The 21179-nt window shown below is 33.7% G+C and overlaps 2 protein-coding genes and 1 long non-coding RNA gene across 7 annotated transcripts; all 3 read right to left on the bottom strand.

Annotated features, from left to right (window-relative positions):
- Positions 1 to 628: 628 nt before the first annotated feature.
- On the bottom strand, positions 629 to 7517 carry LOC117239545 (phospholipase ABHD3). Its single transcript, XM_033505201.1, has 7 exons — positions 7211 to 7517; positions 3122 to 3291; positions 2541 to 2751; positions 1804 to 1916; positions 1361 to 1598; positions 1092 to 1257; positions 629 to 973 (listed from the first exon to the last, which is right to left on the bottom strand). The coding sequence occupies exons 1-7, from the start codon at positions 7442 to 7444 to the stop codon at positions 795 to 797; spliced, it is 1311 nt and encodes a 436-aa protein (XP_033361092.1). The 5' UTR covers positions 7445 to 7517; the 3' UTR covers positions 629 to 794.
- A 2522-nt stretch (positions 7518 to 10039) lies between these two features.
- LOC117239542 (protein artichoke-like) lies at positions 10040 to 20318 on the bottom strand. 5 transcript variants are annotated; one of them, XM_033505191.1, is made up of 4 exons: positions 20201 to 20318; positions 19921 to 20080; positions 15232 to 15627; positions 10040 to 13906 (listed from the first exon to the last, which is right to left on the bottom strand). In XM_033505191.1, exons 1-4 carry the CDS (start codon positions 20301 to 20303, stop codon positions 12262 to 12264), a joined length of 2304 nt encoding a protein of 767 aa, XP_033361082.1. In that variant the 5' UTR covers positions 20304 to 20318; the 3' UTR covers positions 10040 to 12261. The 5 variants fall into 5 exon arrangements, with proteins under 5 accessions (XP_033361082.1, XP_033361085.1, XP_033361086.1 ...); XM_033505194.1 differs by lacking the exon at positions 20201 to 20318 and adding an exon at positions 18874 to 19284 and having other exon boundaries at positions 19921 to 20053; XM_033505195.1 differs by lacking the exons at positions 19921 to 20080; positions 20201 to 20318 and adding exons at positions 18874 to 19185; positions 19285 to 19693.
- LOC117239550 lies at positions 16053 to 16494 on the bottom strand. Its single transcript, XR_004494482.1, has 2 exons — positions 16271 to 16494; positions 16053 to 16196 (listed from the first exon to the last, which is right to left on the bottom strand). It is a non-coding gene; the product is annotated as an uncharacterized LOC117239550 (long non-coding RNA).
- Positions 20319 to 21179: the final 861 nt, after the last annotated feature.

Genomic DNA, 21179 nt, shown 5'->3' with positions numbered 1-21179 from the left:
TGTTTTTTTTACAATATTTGTTTATAAAGTTTATAACAGAAACTATATATAAAATTTAACAACATACATTAACAATATGTTTGTCTCTAACTGCTATAATAGTATCACAATTCATAATATGTAGTCCTTAAATGTGGATTTATGCGTTTTTAATATTATTAAATTTATTAATCAAATTTCAACATTAGCTCTTGGAAATAGAGTGTTAATATAACGAATATGTTTGTTTGTACTTTCCAGATTAATCTGTTCAGGAACTTTTATTTATTATAATCTTGTGCGAAATATTTATAATGAACGAAATAAATTATTGAATGATACATTACAAAACTATTTCAAACGACTTAAATTGTTTATATTCTTTAATTTGAAGCAAATTTGCCCGAATACAAAGCAAATATATAAAACTAAAGTGTCATTTATTTTGAAAATAAGATATGCATAACAAAAGTTCATATTAAACACTTAGTATATTAAAAATAAATATAACATTACTAGCAAAAACGAATATGTGCATTTTATTTTTATACATTGTTCTATGTGCTTGTAAAAAATTATATCTATATATATTATGTTATTAACTAATATTTCGTAGGTCGTTCATGAAAATCTTTTTAGTATAAAAAAGCGGAGGAAAGTCAATAGTTCTTAGTACTATTTACATCGCATGTGCAATACCCTGAATATGATTAATTATGGCACGTGATAGATTTAACGCAATGCCTGAACGCAAATATTAATGTTTAGATTTGAATGCATTGATATATAATTTGTAAGTTCATTTAATTTCCATATCACATTTGACAATCGAAACCAGTAGTGAACAGAGCGGTGAAGAATTGTGAAAACAGTTTACCCATGTATTGTTCTTCTTTTACTGGCCACATACCCTCCATGAAACCAATGTGACCGCCGCGGGATGTTACAACAACAGCTACATTTTTAGTTTCTGATATTTCTTTTACTGGTATGGCTAAACGAAAAAAAGATATTAAAGAAGGTTATTATCATAAATAAATTATCTTAAATAAATAATATAAAAAATAAGCACGACTAATGTAATCATTTGGTGACTTAAAATAATAAGTTACCTTGAAATGGTTGAAATGGGTCGTCTGCAGCGCTGAGACACAATAACGGCACGTCAATCAAATGTAATTTGTCATGTATGGTTGCATTGGAATAGTATTCCTCTACATTTTTGTAACCGAATTGTTTCACCGTAAAATGTGAATCAAACTCTCTCAATGTTTGACTCTGATCACATAAAGAAAGAAAACACAGTTTAAAAATAATAACATTAATTTTAAATAAATTTTAAAAGTAAATATTTTATAGTAATTCTAGTAGACAAGCTTACTTTAAGAATAGTGTCAATGTCAACGTCGAACATTCCGGTTTCCGAAGAATAGTGTAAACGCCGTAAATTCTTACGAAGTGTGCTGGCCAAATACTTATTTAACATCAAATTAAAATAATTCTCTTCCGTACTTTTCGTTGCAGCGAATACGTTCCATGGCACGGATATCAAGAATCCCCCTTTTAGTTTTCCTTTTGCCATTACTCCTTGTCGTGCTAAATAATTACCTAAAATTAATCTGAAAAAATACATGCATAACAAAAGAAATTATTATTATATCGCTACTGATACTGTCATAATATATTAATTACATCTCTTATGTGCCTTCTGTGTATAGATACGAAGACGATGAACAAACAAATGATTTACACACACACATATACACACATATATATGACACTTATACAACTGTTTTGCATATAAGGAAAAGATTTTCTCATTACCCTCCCATCGAGATTCCTGTCGCTCCCAGGGGCACATGAGGGTGAATCTTCTTCACGTATTCGATAACCTCTGATAAATCGTCACTATTTGCAGCGCAATACATTCGTGGAGTCTGAAATTGTACAATTATTTGATTAAACTTCCATTCCAATTTCCAAGAAAGAAGGATAAGTAGACTGAACGTGTAGAATTGAAACAACTCGAGAACAATAAGATAAAATACCATTGACTTTGTTCTCAATGCATTTTCATTCATTCATCAATTTGATAGAGTTGTACATATACAGGGTGATCGGTAACTGGTGGTACAAGCGGAAAGGGGGTGATTCTACGCGAAAAAAGAAGTCGAAAATGTAGAATAAAAATTTTTCGTTTGAGGCTTTGTTTTCGAGAAAATCGACTTTGAATTTTCGCTCGGTACGCGTGCGGTACGTTATAACGGATCTCACTGTAGATCGTTGTCTCGATGGAAAAATTTTAAAAATTAAAAAAAAATTTTTATTCTATATTTTCGACTTCTTTTTTCGCGTAGATTCACCCCCTTTCCGCTTGCACCACCAGTTACCAACCACCCTGTATATATATATATATATATATATATATATATTTAGTAATATGTACATGTATATAATACATATTACTAAATATAAATTACTAAAACAGACAAGTTAATAAAGGAATATGATAGAAAGATCGATACACATTTTTTATACAAAATTTATATATGTTCCTATACCTTTAATTCTACGCCTCCTAATCCCCTGTTGTTGAAGATTACGCATCGTATCCCAACTTTTTTTGCGGACGAGACAAGGCACTTGATATATTCTGCTTGACTTGCGCCGGTGAGTCCTGGCAGAATAATGACGATGGGCGAAGTAACGGAACATCCCTGTTCCGCCCAATCCAGAGCCACTTCACCCCCATCCGACAAGGTCAGAATCTCTCTGTGAGACAATTGATTAATTAGATCGAAAGCAAACGAGTCTGGTAATTAGCTTGTAATCGTGCACTTCAAGACAAGAGCGGTCATTAATCTTTGCTTGTACCATGCTACAATAAGTTCTTCTGACGTAAGAAAAAAAGTATACATTACTTACGATAATTAATATTCTGGTATAAAAATGCTAGTATTTGAATCAACAATTTAATACAAAAATAATTTGATTAACAATTAACATCTTTGATTTTTATATTTCAATTTCAGTCAGATAATTTTCCTTATTTTCAATTGTAAGCTTCCTTTATTGCACTATTTTTTTTCTCTTCTCATTTTTGTACAAAAATGGGAGTAACGTTAGACGTAAACTTACCAACCTTTTATAGTGAATAGGTGGCAAGATTCGCGATCTAAGAAGGCTTGCTATAATGGTTTGTGCCCTGGATTCGAAACACCATAGGGTTGGCCAAAACTTGTTCCTCACTAGAGATACGTGCTCTTCTAGAAATGATCGGAATGGTCCATTCGCACATACCAGCATAGGCGTCTGAAAGTCATTTAAAAGGCTTGCTATTTTTTTCATCAACTTATTGGTCGCAATGAGCGGTCTGATCAACGAACATTAGAGCTGAGCAGCTGCAGGGGATTGAAGATAATTTATAAGTACCAAAGAAATTGAAAGAATATATTTATTCATGATAACTTTTTGTTGCTTGACTGCTGTAATCACCTTTCAATTATTATGTACTATTACGGGAAAATATTTTTTGATATATTAATTTAATAACGAATTACAAATTCTCTGTAGATATAAACTTAGGAAACATTCGATTATTGTATGAAAATGGGGAGCCAAGTGTTGTAAATTATGAAGATAGAGAAACGATTCTATTTCTTGAAATTAAAATGTTAGACTTGCCAAATATAGAAATGGATAATGCGAGTGAAAGAGAAAGAGGGACTGAAGGTCGGGAACATTCGACAAATATTAAAGAGTCGCAACAAGTTGCAAACTTTAACTCAAAAAATTTTTATTTTTGATTTGTGGTCGATGAAACTTTTACCAACACATTTGTTACCTGTTTCTGACTAAAATGACATCAGACACAATATAATTTAGCGTATATTTGCTTATTTAATAAACGATAACTAAATATATATCAGTAAGTAAATATAATTCAGATTATATCATGTTTGGTCTTATTTTCATCAGAAAGATTTCTTAAATACATTAGTAAAAGTTTCATTAAAAAAAAGTCAAAAATAAAAATGTTTTACTTTTGAATTAGTACCTAAATACATTGTCTCAACGATATCTGATACTGGATCATATTACATTACTCGATTGCGGCGGGCCATCGAGCCTCCGGCTAGGTTAGGGGGCCCAGGTCTCGCACCCCCCTCCCCCCCCCTATTTCTCCGCTCGTAGTAGGGATGACGACTGTGCAATTATGCACAGGGTCTGTTTGTACGATTATCGGATGTTTCCTGTAATTATTCATAAGTTTTTATGAACGAATAAAATGTTTATTTCACGAGTAGCATTTCTTGTACTGTATGTACATGACTCATAAAAAAAATTTAAAGAGAAGTAGATTAATTATCATCGGTATCATCATTCATAAAGAACTTTCTGTGATAGTGGATATAAAATAGATAAAGACTATAAAATAGATAATTTGTATCAGTTTTTGGAAAAAAATATTTATATATTCTCAGATGATTTGATGTTACATATATGGTGAGTTGATGTTACGTAAGCCATAAACATAATTTTCATTTCCATAAAAAGAAATCGATTAATATACATATATAACATAGTACTTGAACTAGTACATAGTACATTTATGTAAGTTATTTAAATTCTATGTTTTGCTACATGTACAGGGTTATGCATTTAACTCGGAATCCGCGCTTGCAGTACATTGAGTATGTACTGTGAGAATGGCAACAGTGTAGCATGAGGCTTACTACTACAATCAAATGTTGTGAACCAATTATGAGCTGTCGAATACTGATAGTAAATCTGTGATTTAAAGATACGTTTGTGTTCTTATTGTTCTAACATAAATAACTTCTGTCGTTCCCCGACTAGTTCGAACGCAGTTCACAACAATTGTGGCATTTGAATGCGATTTTGAATAAAAATTACATTGCAATTACATTTCAGATAAGCTAAATTCAAGATATCTATTATTAAAAAATTGAGCTACATGTGCAAACAAAATTGCGTTCGCTTGCGTGTTTCGAAGTTTTGGGAGCTCGCAGGAACATGAAATCGTTGGGTGAAAATTTGCCAGGCTCGCTTTTTCAGCGATCGTCCTCTCCTTATTGCGATGTTACATTTAAAGTCCTTCGGCGATAACCAAACTACTCTGTGTTCTCACTTAATTATACTTCTAATAACAGCTAATAAATGGCTTACGACATTTGATTGTAGTAGGAAGCGTATATGTTACATTGTGACCGCTTCAATATTCTCGCGAGCGCGGATCCTGAGTTAAATGAATAACCTACCCTGTACGTATAGAAAGTTTACGTTATTGAAGTACGATAACTTAAATTTACAAAAGTAAGATTTCTTCCATTGTTCTGTTTATATTGATACAAAATTGTATGTTAATGTATGGAAATACATTGTCCGTTTCCATTTACACTTTAACCACAAAAAAACCACATATGCTCCTTGCATGTGTTTGCAGCAAGTGTAACATAATCTCTCCACCAGGTTCTGTAAATACTTTAAGATCACTATATATTCCACGTCTTTAGATCGAATGAAAAAAGGAGAGAAAGGTAAAATCAACCAATATACTGTCCTGAGAATATATTCTGCACATCGATTTTTTTCCCCGATGAACATTCTTTTTCATGATGAATAATTTTTTAAATTTCACTGTTTTTGTCTGCTTTCTTGCCACATTCAGATTTGTATTTTGTATTCTTTAGTTTCTGATCACGCTAGTAACTCACTACTAGATATATATTTACTGCTTTCAATAAATCGTAAAAACAGATTTAATGTTTATCTATGTATGTAGATAATAATTGAGCACGTGAATACAGAGATGTTTATGATTATCTAGTATTGTATTATTTTCAATTCGAGTAGTTGTTATTTAGCAAATACATACGATGTTACCTGTTCCGGTGTTGCGTGCGCTGCGCGCGCACACCGAATGCGCATACAATATGTTCACTGCAAGTGCCTCGGAGTTTTTAAGGTCGAATTAATAGATGATACATCTCCTCGTGGCTCGTACGAACCATGAAGGGTGTGTGAGAGTTCGAAGTATTCGTAATCGAATCATATCGCGGAAGTCCTGATAATATATCGATATAAATTAATAAACTGATAAGAAAAAATTCTTTGACTTTGAAAATTTCTCGATAGATTAATCAAACGTGATTATCACGAAACTTTAATAACGTTGCAAAAGATCTATTTAGGTCGTACCATTAATAAATTAGACACGAAATATTAAATTAATATGAAATATAGAGCAAATATCTTCTATTGTATATTGCAATTTTTAAGTAATTCATATCAAATAATATGAATTCTTCATCGTTATTTATAAACAAGTTGCTTATATATGATATTAGAGATATTAGACTTTCAGGGATGGATTATGTGTGGTTAAGGTTAATGTACTTTAAAATTATCAATGCGGTTATTGATGATTCAACTTTGTAGTTTTCCCTCATCATGAGCCACATCTCCGAGTAGCGATTATTTCTCCGTGAAAGCCTAAATAACTTTCGCTTACAATTAGCCTCAGAATGAATTTAATGTTTCAAGTTGTGTTGGCGAAGTTTATCTTTCTACAATAAATGGCGTTAATAGAATGAAGGCAGACACTATAGACGCGTGACTCTGGACTAAATGTGGTGCTGATTGAATTTAACGAAGGTTAAAAGTCTGCGGATAAATGCTATCCGCCGCGCCGTCGTGTATAATTCAATTGCAAATTTAGATTCAGTTCCAAAATATTCATACGTGGGAACCTGTTTACCTATTATTCAATTTTACTTTCAATCATGTACCAATTTTTGTATTATTCTTTTATATTATCGATATATATATCGATTTATATTAATAACATTAAAAGTTTATATTAAAGTTATTATTTTAAAATTTTCTGTTATCTATCTTCTTTTAGAAAAACGTTTAATTTATAAATATAGTATCTTCTCTAGAAACATAAATAATATATCATTCATAATATTTAAATTATCATTTTATATCCCCATCATTTTTCTCTAAAATCCACAAGTACATTGGTATTACCGTCATAAAATCATATTAAGTGCCTGTACTCAATCGGTCAATTTATTAATGATTCATAATAAGGTATACTTCATTTTTTTCCATTGTTCTATTCGCGCGATTCATAAATAATAATTAATTTCCGGAAAAAATAGTAACAAAATGAAACAGAAGGTGTATTTATCAAGTTACTCACTTTAACAACTTCAAAAAGATAATAAGCGCAGAATCCAACGCCCAGCAGCGCCCCGTAGTAGGTCGTCGGAATGTCGAGAAGTGGTCCGAATAAATTCAACATCGTGCACTTTATCGATATGTGCGACGTGCGACAGCTGCTGTCACTGGCGTGACGTGAACTCCAATGATTACCAAGACCGTTGACAATCTTTGCTCGCCGAATGCCGATAGCGAACAGCCGATTGCTAAGCATTAGGATGGACTCGGTTGACCACGCGCATGACGTTCGAATAATTGAACAGCCAACTACATATAGATGTATCTCACTAGACGACCAACCGGTACCGCTAGTCATACATCGACTATACAGAAACGTATACTCGAGATTCAGTCACGTGCACACCAGTGAATCTCACATTCATAGACTAACACTTATGTCATTCTATACGTATACGCATTCAGAGTATAGGAGTCGTGCGCAAGGTATACAATATACCTGCAACCGAGAATTATGTAATATGTACAATGATTTCAACTTTTATATTAGTACCGTCAATGCAACTATGCTTCGATCATTTTACACGTGTTAAACTGTATTTGATGAAGGTAAAATTGTTAGGTACAAGTTACTTATACACGAAGTACTCACATACGTGTGTTAGTGACATTATATTGTTAACATATACAAAACATTGGTTTTCTTATTTATACATGGTATCGTGATATTATTTTAGTTCGTTACATATTTGTGTGTAGATCTTTTTTAATGTATCTATGTCCGAGCAAATTATTGAATTTATGTTATGCTTTTGTACTGTTTTTACAATTTAGGTTATATTGTGGAGCTTCGTATACACGTAACGAACATGATTACGAGCCGACAAAATTTCGCTTACATAAGTGTTCAGAAGTTCGTCCACATGTCGCTTAATGTGTGTCATACCGTTTATTTTCAATAAATCGCGCCTATTTTATACAGGGTTGTAATTTGGCGAAATCGTTCCCCTACTTAAACTTCAATTTCAGGCGGATACGGAAATAGTTTTATATATTAATACTTAATGTAAAAAATGGAATACACATTTTAAGCAAAATGGTTAGAATAGACAAATAGAAATATAGTTTACTATTTTCGTAGTGATAGGAGGAACTTTTTAATTTATTCAGTATAGTATTGCAAATTGTAAATATCACATTTCTGTTTCATACGACATGCATTCGCAGCATGCAAATGTCTGGATAAGATTGCGGATAGTGTCGATACAAATGTGAATTACGTGAATGAAATATAAATAACTGAAATATGAACTCAGTTCATAAGTTCGTGTTTTTATACATTTATTAAAAAATAACGCGTAAAAATAATTTTATCGGCAAATATGTGAATTGGAATAAATCTTAATATATATTTTTATAATTCTGACATAGCAAAATTACGTACTTATGGGATTATGAAGCTTATTATAACAAACAGACGTTAAGATAAAAAAAGTATCGATAACCTTCAAATAATCTGTATTGTTACTTTGGGCGGATATCTATTATAATTATCAAATGCACAGAAGCACATTTTTTATGAATCATGTTTTTTTATCTTCGGTAATAGCAAAAATAATTAAGTATTCAATATATACACTCTGTATATATATGATAATATCATAGCTGCCGAAAGCGAAACTTCCTTTCTGAAACATTATTCTTTTTTAAATTGCGCAATATTTCTTTCCCAATTATCATTACCCAGAAGGTTCTACGAAATTTACAGCAATAGCGAGTAATTTGTGAACATTAATATATGGCTATCTAATCGTTTGTCGACTTCAAATAAAATAATATTGTATATTATTTATTTATTTATTTATTTATTATTGCTTAGTCCGTGCCTTTCAACTTTGGACGAACTTTCGGTTTTACATCTCTTATACTTATTTCGCTTTTCATATATCTACCTCCCCTTTTATCCACTCTATTATATTGCACTCCTTAATTATTCTATCTTTAAGAACTAAAACTAACAAAAACTAAAAACTAAAAACTAATGACTAAAAAACTATTGCAACTTTGGGCTTTTGTCTCCTTGTTGTGCTTTCTTCCTGTCGTTCCTCCCCGTCTTGTACTGCCCTTCTCTTCTCTATTATTGCTTTTAATTCTGTTAGACCTTCTCCAGTTTCATTTAGTGTTTTTTGTATGTCCTTTTGTCCTCCCGTTACTTCACATTCTTCTATTACATGTCTCAGGTCTTCTTTCCTTTTACATAGTCTGCATCTGTTTTCTCCCTCTTCTTTCCAGTATTCCCTTGCTTTGGTCTCGTTTTCACATCTGAATCTTGCTAATATTCTTCTGTCCTTCCAGTTCATCCTCCCTTCTGCGTACTTTGGTAATTCTTCTTTGGCGATTAAAATAATATTATATAACTAATATAATAATATTTTATCTGTATAACTTGTGCCATAGTCTGTGTTCATTTTAAGAAGCCGCTAATGATATTGAGTCACAAGGTAATAAAATTCTTATTACCATGAGTCGGTAAAATTTGTCTTTTGAATCATCATAACGAAAACATTTCTGATAAAAGGTGACGAAGTTAGTTTCAAAATGTACAATATTATACCTACGGAACAGGATATGAAACTTTATAAAAGGAAAGGAAAAAAATGTTAAAATTAAAGAATATTTTTTTAATGTCTTATTATTAAATAAAATTGGCGAGAAAATCGATTTTGAAAATTCATCGAATATGTTAACACTTAACTCCGATATCGATAAACTAAAATCGATAGACAGATAAAATATTGAAAACGATAAAATATTCTATAATTTATCAGGATAAAAGGAAAGATACAACGCGTACCAAGAAAAATGACTCATTTATTAAATACAGTCTTATACATTTCATGAACATAGTGAAATCGTATCGGCACCTGAATTTACTCATGCTTGATTTAAGCGACAGCAAGATTAAAAACCTCGCTTACATACCTATTCTCTTATAGACCAATATACACATATATTTTATTCGATTTCGTACTGGGTATGCTAGCAATCTGCTTTTTCGACAAAAAAGTCATCTTGGTATGTAAACTAGACTCAAATCGTCACTGTCTGATCTGAGGGAGAATGGCCCGGAAATGAGAGTACTCTAAGAGTACCTCATATTTGTTTATACATGGACACCGCCAGAGAATCAGAGAACACTGAGATTGTTGCACATTTTCATTGAAACGGGAAGATAGCGTTTGATTACGGAAAGCACAAGTATACATCCGTGCAAGCAAACATCAAAGTAATTTAACTTCAAAAGAAGCAAATGTCTCTTGGCGTGTGTCGTTAATCGGAAATTAGCAACAAGTGTGAAAAGTAACGTCACTTGCGACAATTATAGTCTAAAATAAATATGTTTAACGATTTAACTTAAATATACAAAGGATAACAAACGATAAATTTTATAACACCGATCGATCCTCGACTAGCAAAGCGAAGCAAAAATAATTTAGCATCATTAAACTGAAGCATGAATAATAAATTAACAATTGAAGAGACGCGGGAAAAAACGTAATAAGTTTATCTTTTTGAATAATTTCGTTGTCCATTGGTGGTAAAAGTAACAGAGGAGGAAGTAACATATTCAATTAAAAGATATGTCTCTTAAAAACAGGTAATGTTTTGGTAACATCATATTGATTATTGAATTTTGAAATTACTGATTATGTTCTTTCTGTAGTCTCTAATTATAATTACCGAAGAGAATACGAACAGAAATAACAAAGTAAAAAATTGCTATAGATCTAATCTATGTTATATAGCTATAATTATTACAGATTGAACTCTGTTAACAATTCTCTGCGAACTGGATTGCACAAACTAATAAATGTCAAAAGAATACATAAAATCGCGTATAATCTCAACTGCATTGCGTTTCTAGTCGAGGGTCAATAATTCGAACAGTTAAGTTTGTTTCTGAACGGATCATATTACCTAGCGATGTCCACACTCGTACTTACGTAACACACGCTCGCATATAATAATACGAAAACAATAGATATGTAAGAGTGTATGTACGAGCATGTAAGGGCCTGGTAATTGTTAACAATGACTTCACGTCGTTCATCAGCGTTTAAATAGAATCTATGTTCGGTTTCATACAGCTAAAAGCTCGGTTTTTTTGTAGAACTTTGTGATTTTATTATGGATACTTACTCTTGACTCAATCGATATTTTAGGTTCACGTTTCATTTGAATCTCTTGTTCTAGGCTTCGACACTTGTCAATTCAGTTCAACATTATTAACTTCTCGCAAGAAAAAGAGAGTAAAGGTTGGTTCGATCGTTGAGTGAGATTAATTAAAGACATGGCACCATTGTCATGGGAACAACGAACGGTCTTAGACTGGTTTTCGACCATTAATTCCCGGCATCAATGTGAAAAAAGTGTTGGTGAAACACAAAGGAGACTCGAGGCAAAAGGGTGATTGATAATTCGAGAACCTTCCGTTGTTCAGGCGATCGATAAATATTTCTTTTTTTACTTTATCACCCCTCGTTGCATTAATCATTCCAACTGACGCTAGACGGATTGCACCACTTTCCAATAAAATACGACTACCGTTTCAACGTATAAACATGTTTCCCTCGAACAGAGGAGGGTTGTTTGTCGGAGATGGTCATCGTTCCTACCTAAGAACGATCGATCACCATCTCCCGTATTATCGTGATTCCATGAAGATGGCGATGCCCATACAGGGTTGAATACAGATTCCATTTAAATGAAACGTACACGAGGTCATATTCTAAACTCCACGTAGAAAATTTTTCAACATCCTGACGTCTGGCACCCGCGTATTACTAACACTCCTTAATCCTAGCTTGGTTGACGTTGTTAGCTTTCCTTGGAGTAAAATCTTGATAAATTACTTGACGATAGCACATCTTGTACATAGCTATACATATGTGCATGTGTATGTGCGTATACACCTCGCAGTTTCAAGATACGTTACAACTCGCTCTTCTGTTTGCCGTGTGTCTTGTCGTAATAGACATTCAGTATCGGATGTTGAAATTTGCTCGCTATATATCATGAACTACGACCGCAATTCGACTCGCGGACGTATTTCGCCCAGGTACGGGCGGGAGTTAGGTCACCCTTTCTAGGACGTCGCGGCTCGCTGCTGGTGCGCGCCTGTTCCATGATTTTGCGATAAGTCTCGTCGTCATAGGTACAAGATAAACTCTTTCTCAGTTTCACTCCACCAGTTTCGAAATTCGCCGGCTGACTGCCCACTAGCACGTGCAGATCGTTCTTCACCTGTATCGCCCAGTCCCACATCTCCGTGATGAAGCAATTGCACACGAATGGATTGCTCAGCAAATTGACCGACAACAGACGTGGATTCGACCTGAATACTCGTGGATAGATAGAGTTCAAACTGTTGTTGCTGAGATCTAGGTGTTCCAGCATTTCTAGCTTCTTCAGAGAGGCCAGATTCTCCGTGCCAGAAATACTGTTATTGGATAAGTTTAATTGGGTCAGACTCCTAGTTGTAGAAAAGAGGTTTTCATTCAAATGTTCCAAGCTGCAGTTACTTAAATCTAGCATTTCGAGATTGGATAATTGTGTTGGAAGCAGGGGACCATCCTGAGGTACTTCCAGAGCGTTTCCACTGAGCTTGAGTTCGATAATGTCGGTACTGACACGGTCGCCGAACACCTTGGGGTCGATGGGAGTCTTCAGGTCACAGTTGTTCAGTTCTAAACTCTCCAATCTCGTCAAGTTCGCGAACAATCCCTCTTCCAGGGTATGCAACTTGTTTCCGGATAATATTAATTTCTTTAGCGAAGTCATGTGAGCGAATGTGTTATTTCCAAGATGACCAAGATTACAAAAAGACATATCTAAATATTCTAATGATTCCAGTGGATTTAATAAACTACCAAACGCATCTGACAAAGGATTATGCGAGATATCTAGCTCCTCCAGGTGTTCGAATACGTGGAACGTATTAGGCAGACGTTGCAGGCTACAATTACTTAACGAAAGCTTGTGAAGCTTTGGCAAATGACGCAACACGGCTGTCAATTCATTAGCGAACATTGGATTGTTGCTCAAGTTTAATACACGTAGTTTGCTAGCGTTTTTAAAAGCTTCTTCCGATAGACGATCTTGTAAATTGCAATTCGATAAATCTAACGATTGAAGACTGTGGAGATTATGGCCCAGCGTGTTTCCAACATCCAAATGGTACAATTCGTTATTAGCAAGCACCAACTGCCTGAGGTACAAATTCTTTGCAAAAGCATCGCCTGGCAAATTGGTGATATTAGTCTTTTTGATGTTTAAGTATTCAAGACGAATCAGAGGTGCTAATACGTTTGTCCAGCTCAATGTATGTAGATCATTTTCCGCCATTTCGAGTTCTCGAAGGTTTTCCAAATGTGCAAACACATCTGGAGAGATGTGGGTTAAGTTGCAAGCGTTTAACTTCAGATATTCCAGATTAGTGAGGTGATCAAATGGGCCGGGCTTGATCTGTCCGAGTGAATTATGGGATAAGTCGAGTTTATTTAGGTTCGTAGTATTGTAAAAGAATTCCGTATTCAAGTGATGGATGCCACACGAGTTCAGATCGAGGTAGAGCAGAGTGCGACAATTTAAGAAGGGACCTTCCACCTCGCCCAAAGGATTGTTCTGAAGCTCCAGCGAAATTAGACCAGGACTGTCCCTGTAAAAATATTGAGTTTTTATTTATAATGTAATTAGAAGGGCTATGACATGAGCTTAGTTCTTGTAAGTACATAAAATAGCTATTTTTGTTAATTCTGCAAGGAAACTTTAAGGAACTGTAAGGAAAGGACTTGTAACTGAAAAAGCCAGAGCGTTCAGACGAAGCAGATTTTGAACGGCAAATTCGAATTAGTTTAGGAATAAAGTTTCATTACAGCGCTGAACATGAAAGAAAAAGCTATTTCGGAACCTTTAAACAAAGATGTAATGAAGCTAATGGAATAATAATTAATTGAAACATTAGATCGATATCTGTTTATTGAGTGAAAATGGCTTTTCTACTATATTACCGATCGCTTAATTAAACACATATGATGTCTATACTAGATTTTGTGATACTACTTGTTTCTAGCGCAGCATTGTTAAAATAGCATGCACCGATTAGAATTGAATTATTTGAAAGATACTCAAGATAATATTATGAGATCAGATTTATTACAGTATGTAATATGTTCTATATTGTTTTGAAAATATTCGTATAAGACAGAAGACTATATTTTTCTAAAGACCAAAAATTTCTAAAAAAGGTCAGGCATAATATTTTGAATTTAAGAAATTCAATTCAGGCACATATTTATTATAGTGCCGCAATAAATATACGATAATATAAAAACGAGGAAAATCTATTTCTCTGTATTATAATAGGCAGATTAATTGATTACTAAATCAATTTAAAGTGCATATTTGATGACCTAGTTTACCAATTTTCCAACTTTCATTTCTCAAATATATTCTATGATTTACTGATCAGTAATACTTCAATATTTCCTTAGAAATACGTATAAAAATCAATGTGAATGCAGAGCAGCAAGACAATTCATATGTTCTCGTTATATATGTATAGTAATATCAAATATTACGAGAATAAATTATTCCTAGGCAATATTAAAAAATATAAGTAAGAATAATAGAACTATCTGAAAATTATTGAAATTTAATAATTTAATTGTATCATAAGGTCCTGTTATTTATACCTAAAATTGAACAAAATTAATTATCAATTAACCAACATTTTCTGTTTCAAAATTTCCTGATTTTTAAGTTTAAATATTTTACACAAATTTTCTTAAATTGATTTAATCGAATAACTGCCAATTCGAAAAATTAAAAGTTCCTGCATTTTATATATAAATCACTACCTACTCGTTATGAATAAAAAGTTACAAATATTTTGTTATTACAGATTATTTATGTACGTACGCGCGTGTAGCAGACGTTATACGCAGAAAACGAACCGAATAAAAAATCCAAAAGTGCTCTTACCTAAATGCCTCGGGATCGACATGAGAGATCGCGTTTGATGAAAAGTCCGCCTCCAGTAGATAATTTAATCCAGCAAAAGATTCATACTTGAGCTCAGTCAATCGATTATGTGCCATCTGAAGACGCCTTAGCTTGATCGAATGTGGAAATGGACCGACCTGTACGATATTATTACCGTTCATATCTAGAACGTAAATGTTCGGGCTGAGCTCGTCAATCGGTATGCTAGTTAAATTGCTTTCGGAGCAGTCGGTCACCCAGTTGATGCGAAAATAATGACAATGACAGTCTACAGGACACTCTTGTTCCACCAGATCGCCATTATAGGCAAATGCCGATGTCCCAAGAATGGCTACTAATAAAAGTAGTCTCAACATCTTGGTAAACACGGGATATCTGTAAATAAAAATAATTATAAGTAGATTTAAATGCGGATTTTTATGAATTTATGAGAAATTTAAAGATGTAAAAATGCACAGTATGCAAATAACATATAAAAATATGTAAAATATTCAAAGTATAATGCTCGCTATGATATTTAGTAGCTGGAACAAACCTCCGTCTGGGACAAACCTACTCTTTTACCCGTATTTATAAAAATATGAATTTGCATAAGTATCCGCAAAGATCATTTGTATAAGTATTTTCGTAAGTGTCATAATTATAAGAATCTCAAGCGCTCAATTTATTTTGTACATGCAAAAGGAAGAAAATGTGTTCTTTAAAAGTTAATGTAATTATTAATTCAAACATAGCTGATATTTATTCGCAGAGAAATTATCGTATAATACCAAGAAAAGAATTTTGAATTCAGATTTGGATTCTAATCTGATCGGTTGGTTCTTTTATTCCTTATATTTAATATACAAAGTAAGTTTGTAAGCTTATTTCCGCAGGCATTCTCGCGAAATTTCACCACGAGCAGGAACATCCTTCTCGACATTCTAAAAGAAACTTCCCCCTGTCTGCAAATACGGGATTTCGTCGTCTTCAAACAAAACGTTCGGCGTTTAAATTTGAATAAAGTTCGATAACTTACAGTTCGGTAACCTACTTCAATAGTTACTCTATATCTGTATAACCGTATCTCCAGCATGCGCGTATCTGTGATGCAACACGAGCATAGTCATATAATACTGAAATCTTAGTAAAATTACCAATTTCCTTATTTGATTAAGTATTCAGCTGTAAACATATTATATGATACCGGTATGTATTTAATGAATAAAGAAATCAACGAATAATGGTTTTTGTTATCTTATCACGTACCTATTATATACATGTATATACAAATTACAAATGAATGCATTGTTGGAGAAAGGGAGGGAAATCATCGCCACCGAGAGACGATGAGATTTACTTTAGCCAACTATGACGACGACGATGTTCATTGTAGTGTATTGCCAACAAGATAACTGGCGAGTACTAATGGTTTAAAGCAAGTGGAGCAATTGTCAGTTAGGAACGGACTTTGCAATTGGCGGTCGGTAATTCCGAGCAACAATGCACGGCGCTACAGGTCGTTGAGCCAGAATCGTTAATCGTTCCCGTAAAGCGCTCTTCACTGGTCTTTTCTGATGTTTTCAGATACCTGTTCCCTCTTTTTTTAACAATACAAAAGTATGCCATTGAAAAAGTCCTTGTTCGCTGGACAATTATTATCGTTTAAATTCGTTGGTAATTGTAGTTATCCGTTACGAGACTGGAGTTTAATTGCCGTGCCATTCTTCTATCGGTAACGATTATCGTCGAAAGAAAAAGTAAGATTTTCGAGGATAAAACATTTTTTATACGTAAATGTAAAATATAAGCCGTTGATTCGATGGGAATACAGTGAAAATATTATTATGGAAGACATCCCATTTACAGTACCATCAAACGTACGTTTCTATTCATTACTGTCGGTTCGCTGGTCAAACATACACGCTTGACAGAGGTAATTTTGTATGTATTAAATTCCGAGCACAATCATCTTGATTATGGCGATGAATAACATTTGAGTAAGTTTTCATGTTGGCTACGGAGAAGCGGCTACATACGTACAAAGAAAGGTGGCGACGCTTCTGGCCAGTAGTCAACTTCACAAACGAAGCCCAGAGGAAGGCTTTCCGCCAGAATGCTACGCGTTGCACGCTCTACTGCCCCTTTAGCTTTCTACGTATAGTTTGCCTTCGGCCTAGACTATTACTATCCCCCAAAGAGCCAAAGGGAGTCGATGGTGTACGAGGAAGTGTATTTTCCCGTTTCGATTCCTCCTTGTGTTTCTCGTTATTGTCTCGCCTTTGGCGCCATAGATCTTTCATTTTTAAATTCCATCCGAGCTAGGAGTCCATGTCTCACTGACGCGACGATAGAGACTATGCGTGAGGGGATCGAGTCATTTGCATTGAGTCTTCCGGCAAGAGCTTCAATTCAATTCATACTTTTTGCAAATATCATCTCCTTTATATATCTATTCTATCTTTCGCACTCGAGATTGTCAAATATTGGAGTGGAAGGGAATACTTCCAGCCGAATTCAAAGGAAATCCGAGTGCTTTCTTTGGTTAAAATGATTCGGTTTTTCTCTTTCTTCAACAGTATATCAACCGGTTTCAGCAGTCGGTTTTTTCCGCTGAAACTTTCTTATCTATCTAAATCGGTAACGTATCGACGATATGTCTCATGACTATGATATTCAAACTGAAATTGCTACGAACCTTGTGCTTGCATTCTCTTAACTGTTTTGACGAGACAGACGATTATGCAACCTGTGATATGCTTTATTTCCTGCAGCTTGCAATTTGAATTGTTCTTTCGCCGTGTTTTATCTATTTGATCTCGTAGAATAATGTTTAATAATTGTCAAATAATAATGTTTGAGACATTTAATGATATAAAAAGTTGTAATTTTTCAATTTTATACATTATAAAATATTAACTTCGTGGTACTGATGTATATTTATACATCAAAGGTATATTAATATATTTATATACCAAAACATGCATTTTTTTGGAAATTTTATATATGTATAAAAGTAGCACGCTACTTGTTTTTTAAATATAAATTTTATTATTTTTACTTGTACTATTTTTATAAAAATTATAATACAAATTATTTTTACGTTCTTACTGAAATAATAGAGGCAATAGCAGTATTTAAACTAAAAAAACAAGTAGTGCTGCTTTTGATAAGAGAGTAAACTTCCGGTCATTATCAACTGAACTAACGCACGTAGGCTACATACTTCACTATAGCAAATAAAAAGCAAACACTTTACGTTACTATCATTCTAAACGAGATATAAGTCGGGACTCTTTTTAAAATTATAACTTTATGAACATGAATTAAACGAAAAAAGAGTGCATTATCAGTACATCTTAACTTCGATGCCATCGTTCTTGAACCGAATCAAATAATTAATTAATCGTTGCTTACAATTGCACGAAAGCAAGAATATTTACATCGATTATCATTTTCATGAAAAAAAACCAGTATAAAATGAATATTCATCGTGAAAACCTGGTACAATCCGGGTCATGATGCGAGATTCTAACGATTTACTAGAGAACGTTTCGTCGCGCACGAGTCAATCGGATTCGAAAATACTGATGACATCGTATCTAGAATTCGACATACAAACTGAAAACGCACTTTACATACCGGAAAAGTAGCGTATCCTTCCTTCCCATGGAAGAGTGAGGTTAAATCGCGAACGTCGTCAGGATTTGAACGTGCCACTGGACAAAGATAGATTGAACTGTGAGTTTGCAGGGATCCGGTTAAATTAAACCATGTCTGCCTGACCGAGGTCAGGGTAAAACGTACTGACGCGCACTCTCGTTCTTTCTGCGTCGTATAAGTTTCGCGACGCGCGTCTTTTCAGGGTGTTATGTTTCTCTCTCCCCTCTTTTCTCCTTCACATATGATCACATACACACATAGGCACTGTATTTCATCCTCTCTTGTTGAATACTAATTGAATTATTTAGCCGGTAAATAACAAACAAAAATCTTACGCTTTTGGGTTGTAAGGTATTCTAACCTCCTTAGTCATGAGAAGGCAAAGTTTACCTGTTGAGGAAAATTTGATATCTCGTACACTCTTGAACATATAATTCGTTTACTAGCTTTATGATTCGACGTTATTTTATGTGATTATGTCCTCGAATCACGGTTAATAATCTCTTGTTAAATGAGAGGGATTCGCAACATGAATCTCGAAATTGTATACACATGAAACGCATGCGCATTTCAGTTAACCCTTTTCGAAAACGTGTTTCATTCAATTTGTCAATTATCTTGAGGTTAGCATATAAGACGTGTACTTTCTCGTTTACGTAATATATTTATCACGAACATTAGTGAATTTCTTTCTGGACGTTTCATCATTAGGCAATTTTTAATATCTTCATGACATGACGCTATGATGATATTCTGTTGTGCAATCACATTTGACACGTGTTTATTGATTATTCATTATCTACATGAATTACAGTGTACATAAATTTTTTGTATACTGTAAAATAATTAACAATGTCTCATGTTCTGATTAGATGTGTTCAATGTATCATAAATACGATAATAAATGTGGAATAATAATTGAATCAATTGGTATTTATTTCACATTTGGTGTATATTTGTCACATGAAGATAAATACCTACATGTTTTCTAATAAAAGTAAAAATATATTTTTATTAAACTCATACCTTGTGTATAATTTCTGCTTCTCTATTGATATCTGTTCTTTTACACTACTTATTTGTACAATAACAATTTTAATACTGAATGCTGGAGGGATAATGGTTAACACTGAAGTAGACACCGGTGACACACACGCGCATGCGTTCTCTATCACTCTCGATTGTCCTTAGTAATACATATTTAAATTGAAGATTAATGTCTTGGATTTCATAACTATGCTAGATAAATAGCCTACATGATATTTTTAATCCACGAGCCTTGTTTGCGCATGTAAGATTCACTTACCAAATATTTTTTTTAACGAGATGAACATATACGCAACTTCCGAACAACAATGAGTATCACGTTTCTTTTTCGCATGTTTATACGAATTGTACATACAAGACATACATCCATATAGATAAACACATTTTCAAGGTGTACAGTGTACAACTTAGGTTAGGGTCAAACCGAGAGATGGGGCAACCAATTGTCTTATTCGAATACCGACTAAAAAATATTTGAAAATTTTCTGTGATAATGATATGTATGTATTATACAAAATCATACTGTTTTTATTTCTATATCGAATAATATTAACCGAAATTGTTTTCTTTAATAGAAGAAGTTATTTTATCAATACAGTTACATATAAATTTCCTTTGTCAATAATATAATACATATATGATGCTAATTGCATTAGTGTAATATTTTTGCATCAATTGTCGTAACACAACAAAGGTGCGCATATATTGAATGTCTGTAGAGGACAATGGGAAATCGATATGGCTTGGATGTGGTACGTGTCACTCGTACGTCTGAAAGCGTTTGTTCACGTAGTCAATGCGTGATTGAGTGATGAGTGCAGCACGTCGAATTCTGAAGAATTGCATTCGGTAGAATTGGAAGCGGAGGTCAGGCATTACGCCAGCATTGCGAAATGTCGGGAATAGGGATCTCATGATCTTGACTAGGAACAACGACCTGCCAGTCCCACTCGTATTTCTACAGCAAATGAGAGAGAGAACATTGATTAACTTTGCAATTGACATTAGGTTTCTCGATAACGTGGCTTTGAATTATTGCCTAAGATTAATTTCGCCCTTACAACAAGCACGTCATGGTGTTGACTTCATTTTTCCAAGTCCCAAACGAAAAGATTATGAAAACATCGAACATATATTTAATGGCACGTAACATGTTTCTTTCTTTCGTAATTAATAACTGGAAATGTTACGTACAGCGTTCGAAGTCTAAACTTTTTTTACTAGAACTAATAAGTGCT

The sequence above is a fragment of the Bombus vosnesenskii genome, unplaced genomic scaffold, assembly GCF_011952255.1.
Source record: "Bombus vosnesenskii isolate JDL3184/JDL3185 unplaced genomic scaffold, Bvos_JDL3184-5_v1.1 scf7180000014105, whole genome shotgun sequence".
Taxonomy (NCBI): Eukaryota; Metazoa; Arthropoda; class Insecta; order Hymenoptera; family Apidae; genus Bombus; species Bombus vosnesenskii.
Note: the sequence above shows the minus strand (reverse complement) of the source record. Positions and strands in the feature narration are given on the sequence as shown.